The 7,238-nt window shown below is 37.4% G+C and overlaps 1 protein-coding gene across 1 annotated transcript in view; it reads left to right on the top strand.

The window, feature by feature from the left end:
• Positions 1-7,238, top strand: part of igsf21a (immunoglobin superfamily, member 21a) — a gene marked incomplete at its 3' end in the record, with an annotated part of 179,707 nt that overhangs the window by 162,314 nt on the left and 10,155 nt on the right. The window contains 1 exon segment of the mRNA XM_014009607.1: positions 5,569-6,049. Coding sequence (XP_013865061.1) covers positions 5,569-6,049 — 481 coding nt within the window.

Below are 7,238 nucleotides of genomic sequence, written 5' to 3'. Positions count from 1 at the left end.
TTTTACTTTTAATACTTAAGAACAAAAAACATCAGATACTTTAAGACTTTTACTCAAGTAATAATCCTAAACGAGACTTTAAATTTACCAAAGTCATTTTTTGGTTAGATAATTGTACTTTTATTCAAGTATCACTTTGTGGTACTTTATACAACACTGGTGCTCTCAATATATATTCAACAGGACTCTAAGCTACTAACATATTCATTTTTAGCCTTGTCTGTGTGTCAATCACAGACAGTAGCAAACAGTCTGACAAATTTAAGACCAAAAAAATTGGTTTTGTCTTTTTTTTAAAACTACATGAAACCCTCCATGTTGACACTGACTGTTCATAATCATTCAGTACCTTTGAGGGACACACTTAAGGCAACATTGTRATCCTGACTGATGTCTGTCAGCCCCTCGAACAGTCCTATTTTTACATATGTCCTCTCGTATCAGCATCTGCTATATTTTCATATCCATATTGTAGATTTGATCTGCTGGTGATGGAGGGGGGGAAATGAAAGGAGCAGGATAATGACAAAAATAACATTTTACACTCTCCCTGCAGCAACATATTTTGTTTATTTTATTCATGTATTTGATGAAACATTCATTTAATCTCTTTTTATTGCACCTCAAGCTGACAGGTGGCAAAGACACACTACAATCATTATGAATAGGGTCCTTTTCCTAGCTGGAGGTAACACATTTCACTATAATGTAATATTAGATTTTTTTAAGTTGACATTGTAGGGCTTTAGCAATGTGGGAAGGCATGCAATGTTTAATCAATATTTCTGTTTTGCCTATAAACTTCCTTGTCTGCTAATGGCTATAAAAACATATCAGTCATGAAGATTTCCAGAATTAATTCCTCATTAGACCAGAATATAGCCAAAACAGGTGTTATTTCATAGCCACACCATTTCGTCCAACAAAAGCTACAGAACAGGTGCTTGGATCTGTCTAATCCACACAGCTCTCCTTCCACCTGCTGTGATAATTAATGAGGTAGTTCCGTACACAGTGAAGAGTCAGAGTTGGTAGCAGATGCAATGGGGTCATTGTGGATAAGGCTAATGCTTATACTTCCCATTGTGCTGTTTGGATTTTAAGCTGCAGTTCAGTGCATAAGGTAAACGCAGATAATGGGTTTTGGAAGTTTGGAAGCATGTGGTAAAAGGTGTTAATTAGTAAAGCTTCTCCACTCTATGATTGTCAACGCACATGTTACAATAAGGGATTTACCGTTTAGTTTGCAACAAACACAGCGCTGCATGTTTTTATGACTATGATACGATGATTTAGTTTTAGTGATATTTTCTTTTTTTGTGTGTGTGCACGTTTTTTTAGTGATATTTTCTTTGTATTCAGTAGATTTCCAGACAACTTAAAACATTTACCAGTGTGTGGTGCTGCTTCTCGTACTTCAATTAAGTTGGGAATACGCAACAGAACTAAGGTTGTTCTCATACTGTCATTCACTGCTGCAGGAGTTCAGAAGTTCTGAGTTTAAATGAAAGGTTTTTTAAACTCTTTGTTGAAAATGTGGTGCAGGTTGATGAGGCCACGGATCAGTTCAAAGGCAAAAGGGATAAAACAGCTGGTTGGTCGAGGGAAGAGGCAATTAAAGTGTCTTTATTTATCTGCGTTACAACAAAGTGTAGTTGAGTGGCTTTGAGCAAGGGTACTTACCCCCCTGTGTATGTCCCTGCCTGTGCTGATGACAATATTTATAGCAAATTATACTTAAAAAATGAACCAGTCCAAAGATACAACCCGACAACCTGATGGGACCTGTACGGTTATGTCAGCTATAGAAAACACCTCTGGTTCACAATTAATTTCAAATTGCTAAAAAAAATACTTCAACATAAATGAAACTCCATGGACCTTGTCAGTTTGAAAAATAATCAATCCATTTAAAAACCTAGATTGAACGTGTAACTGTAGGCAACTCAAAAGGTTTAATTTAGCTTCAATTACAAAAAAAATGGTGTAAAAAGAGGGCAGGCTGTACTTTCATTTCAAAGGTAATGTATTTTCATAGAAAAGCAGCATGATACAAAACCCAACTCTGGTCTGGATATTGTGTTTATTGCAAATTTAGGCTGGAGGCATCACATCTTATGATGGCGTTTAGTTTAAAACATTCTCCTTAGGAAAAAARAGTATAGCATTGGAAAATACAAAGCTTAAAGTAACAATTCCTTGATCTTCAGAAAATTGAATTCAAATGACCAAATGTCCACAAATAAGCTGTGGATTGAGGTGTCCTTTTTTTTTCTTCAACATCTCAGAAAATAACATTGTTTCTGAAAAAGCATTACTGCAAGCAAAGACTATACAACCTTGTTTTGGCGCCAATATCTTCTGGCTATGTACTGGAGTAGAGCACRAATTCCCTGTCAGGAGATTAGGCAGCGATGTTAATAAACTTGTGGACTGGTGCTAGAAATCCTGTGATATTCTGGGCAACTAATCCGAGTGGCAGGAACAACAGACAAGACTGTGGTTTTATTAATTAACAATAAAAATAACTGTTCGCTGTTTCTGCAGAAACAGTGAGGCTCAGCCTCTAAAGAAGCTCAGCACCTGAAAGGACACAAAAAAAAAAGGCTTGTTTTTATGAACTAAGCTTATTAAATGCTACCAGCACACCACAGCACAGCTAATAGTGTGAGAATAATGGGTTACTGGTAACTGAAGTGACATTATTATACCTGAGACTTATTAAAACTAAAACTAAGCATTGATGAAGTATTTTTGTTGACAGAAAGCTCCGGAATATTTTCAGTTTTCCACATTGTTGCTGTTTTCATTTGTTGCAAAACATAAATGTTTCAAATGTTTGAAAATCCACTCAGTACTTGTGAGTGGACAATCTGAGCAGAGGTCTATAAAGTACTTGGAAAAAAAATAACAAAGTAAAAGTAAAAATACCATAACAGGAAATGACTTTGTTAACAAGTTTCACTAATAGTACTTAAATCAAATTCATGAAACTTTTCATAAAAAAGTACAAATATTTTTACACACTCTCTAAGAAATAAACTGTTAAATTTAAACCAAACTGGTTCCACTAAATCAAGTTTAGTAAATTGAGGCAATATAAATATTTTCTATCAAAGAATATATGTATATTGCCTCATATTTCTTCATATTTTAAATAAAATTTTAAAGTAAAGAAGTAATAGTATCCTTTTTACGTTTAAAGGCAACAAAATAAAAGTAAAAGTAACAATTTCAAAACACTTGGTAAAATTACAAATCCTCAAAAAATTACTTAGGTACTGCAACGTTGTAAATGTACTTCGTTACTATAAATCTCTGCTGCGTAGACCTTTCTTTCAAACATTTGCTCTTGTTGTTGTTTTTTTTTATTTTTTACTACATTTAAATACAGGTTCTGGGTCACTTCAGACGTCTCATAGGTTTAACCAAAGCTACTCATGTTGTCTTAGTGGGACATGTCTGGCTCTTTTCTTGTTTAAATCCAAATCATCTGAGATTTTTTTTATTTTTTCAAAATATTCTTACTTTTTTTGTTTGTCTTTTTTCCAACTCGTACCACATGAAAGCAATAATAGATCCTCTTGAAAGGACAGCAGAAATCCACACTTGACTAAGAGAATATTATTGACAAAAGAGTGTTTGGTGTCTGATTTACTTCACACATGCTGATTGGAACTGTGGCAAAATAGTTTAATCTTTCTTTCATCAGATGAAAGGATTTTGTTTCTCATAATCTGATTGATCCAGATTCGCAGTAAGCTGTTTTTTTAGGAAGGAATTGTCTCTGTTTTGTTACTCTCATATAAAGGACTCACTGGTAGAATGTCACACTGCATTTAGTCTTTTTCAACCACTGTTCTTTTTCAGTTTCTTATTTGGCCAAACCACTCCATCTTTAGTTATTCAGTTCAGCTTGGAAGTTAAAACAGTCCTTCACAATAAGAGGTGTTTAAAATTCTTCTTTTAGCTCTGCTCCTTGATGTGATCCTGTCTCACAGACCTGTAGACAATTATCTGGACTTCATGGCTTTGTTTACACTGATATACACTGCTAGCCATGAGAGCTTCTCATAAGCAGATGTGTGCTCCCTTAATTATGTCCAGTGGATTTAATTAGGTAAAGAGAAGCCATTGTCAAGTTGTAGAACCATCAAACAGCCCTCTGCTTTAATGCAGGATGCAACAGAGCTCAAATGCATCTTTCATAGCAATAAGGAAAAAAAATAACAAAGTAAAAGGGATATTTTTGGTTTTTATTTAGTTATTTGTTGTTTCAAAAGTTTAATTTTGTGTTTATTTCATATTAGTATCATCTGTAAGGAGCAGTGGTGGGCAGCGCTAATCCAAAAATTAGCTCGGCAATTTCTAAAGCACTTATGATAATATTTACGTCCACAACTTCAAAAACACTTATGCCATAGAAAAACTAGCAGAAGCTAATTTTAAAGCGCAAGTTCAATTTGACACTTACTATCTGGCAACAATTCGTGTACAACATATGCACAACACTGCCAACTAGCAGTGTGTAGTCCTTTTACAGCTTAATCCTTCACCTGCCGATTGCTGGGGATGTGATTTCCTGAAACAGACCTTTAGCTCCTGGTGTAAGAATTAAAAAGTTGTTGAGGATTGCTAGTTAGCCTGCTTCTTTGTCTTTTTCTCTTGTTTTTTGTAGATTTTTCATTAAAGAAGCATCAATAAAGTAATTTTAAAACTGTTTATTGGAAAACTGAAGCGATGCATCCTGGGCACATGATGGATTTGATTTGTGACGGGAAACGAAAGCATGGAGTAMAGGAAACTACCTGCAAACTTCAAAATAAGAGCTTGGATTTTAAAGTTTTTTTATGTAGTTGCTCCAGTTGACTAATAGATGTCAGTCTAACCCCGTTGGCAGATTCCTTCTACCAGTTACGTCAAGTATTGAGCTCCAGCAATTAAACTTTTTTTTTTAAAAAAGAGCTCCGATTGTAAAGTAAAATAAATCAATACATGTAAAATTTTAGTATGGATTACAAATGTTTACTGTTTTTGCTGGGAAAGGGAGTTCTAAACATTGCCTTCCTGCTACGTAAGCAGACACAAAGTATTGTGGGAAATCAGAACCGTGACCAAAAGCAACAGTCAGCAAAGATGTATACCTTTCAAATATGTGTGTTTATCTGGGAGGGGTGCTGTTGGATGGATCACGTGTGTTGTGATTCGACAGCCATACCTTCTGCTGTTCAAGTTAATGATGACTGGTAGATAATTAGCGGGACTGCATTTTAATTTTAGAAAGTGCAAATCCGCTTATGAATTATAAAAATTAGTAAGACCGCTAAAGTGCAAATGAAATATTTAGGTCCACAATTAGCGGATTTGCGCTTTTAGCTGATTGGTGCCCACCACTGGTAAGGAGGTATGATTAGCTAAAAATTGTGAACATTTTTGAGTTTTACCATTTTTACTGCTTTGCCTGTCATGACAATGTGTTTCATAGTTTTAGAAAAAAGATAATCTGTTTTTTTTTCTTCTTTCCTGCTGCTGTCTTCTCAATCTTCCTCATTTCAATACTCTCATCAGGTGTACTTCAAACGTGATGGCGAGCTAATAGAGGTAATTTCCTACACTGAACCCTCCACCATCGAGAGAGGAGGAAGCTCAGCGGGAGTAAGAGGCGCCCGGCCGCTCATCAGCAGGGACCTTGACGACACCAAACTGCATCGGTCCCTGTCCCTTCTCGACCCCGAAGGCCGGTCGGCTCGCCTGTACACAGAGAGCCCTCAGCGCTTTCACACTCAGGGCCAACAGGCCTATGAGCCGAGTCCTGCGACAGAGGTCATCCCAGAGACAGTGGTGAGCAGGGAGTTCCCCCGCTGGGTACACACCACGGACCCTTTGTACTACTTTAGCCACACTCACATCCCCCAGAGCGACGGCTCTGTGGTGGTGCAGGCCAGACTCACCTGGACCCTCAACCCTCAGCTGGATAATGACGCCCTATTCAGCTGTGAAGTTAAGCACTCAGCGCTGTCTATGCCTATGCAGACAGAGGTCACTTTAGGTAAGCTGAATTTTTTTTTAATGTTTTTGAAAATATTAAAACGTCTAGTACCTTTTACTGATCTCTTCGATGTTTCCTCTCAGCTCACCTCAAACTCGTCTGTGCTGGTTTCCCGTTTCTTTTGTTTTCAATCTCCCGATTTCTCCATGTCACACGTAGAAGCTGGGTTGTTCTTCCTATGTCCTCCTAACAAATGAACGCAGAATGCTGCTTAATTGTGTCACAGTTGAGCGGAATGTGAGTTTAGTGGCAAATGCATAACTCCAAGTGACTGACAGACCAATTCATCAAGCTGTCTGTTGTGAGACTGAGTTAACCCAGGAACGTTATTGAAAAAGTCAGCCTGAATTAGAAAAGTCATCTGAGAGTTTAGACACACTGACCGATGTTGTATAATTTGAAAGACTGTTTTAGCGATGCTGCCATTCATTGAACGTCAATGAGTGCCTCCTTTAAAGGGGCGGTATCATGGAAAATCAACTTTGAGTTTTATATCATGTTATAATGTTATACTCTCATAAAAACATGCCCAAAGCCTTGCTTTGACTCATTCATGCATGTTTGAGAAATCCTGCAGAGTTTTTAGGAAGCCTTGCTGAGGAGCAAAACGACAGGTGGGGACCAGAAACGCCTTTTGGGACCAGAAACGCCCCTGGGTTGTGTCCTTTTGGGACAAGCTCCTCCTCTGGGATGTGTCTTTAAGCCAAACTTCCTCATGGCAGAGCGCCACCCCCCCCACCCCACCCGCTCCACAACTCTGGCAGGCTAAGTGCTGAAATGGGCGTGATCGAAGTGGCTGGATTTTCTTAAAGAGACAGAGACCTATTTCAAAACGTTTAGAAACTGTCGATATGAGAAGTAAATTGTTTTGGGGATTTTTACAAATATATAGCTCTTTCATAAGCTGAAAATGTGACATAGGTACTTTATTTTAGTATAACATTTAAATACAGGCTTGGAAAGCACATAATATCGCCCCTTTAAGCTTCTGAGTTTTTCAATTGGCCACAATTTCATTGTTTTCTTTTAAGTAAAAAAGTACCAAAGAGCAGGTATCTTACTGTAAGGGAAAGGTTAAGGTTGAGTTTCATTAGTTACTCCATGTGTGTGTTTGTGTGTGTGTGGGGGGGGGGGGGGGGATTGTGGGAAATAAAAAATCTGACCGCAGGTGATTTGTGAACCACAATTT

This window comes from Austrofundulus limnaeus, unplaced genomic scaffold (genome assembly GCF_001266775.1).
Source record: "Austrofundulus limnaeus strain Quisiro unplaced genomic scaffold, Austrofundulus_limnaeus-1.0 Scaffold59, whole genome shotgun sequence".
NCBI classification, from domain to species: domain Eukaryota; kingdom Metazoa; phylum Chordata; class Actinopteri; order Cyprinodontiformes; family Rivulidae; genus Austrofundulus; species Austrofundulus limnaeus.
This window is presented reverse-complemented; position numbering and strand designations above follow the sequence as displayed.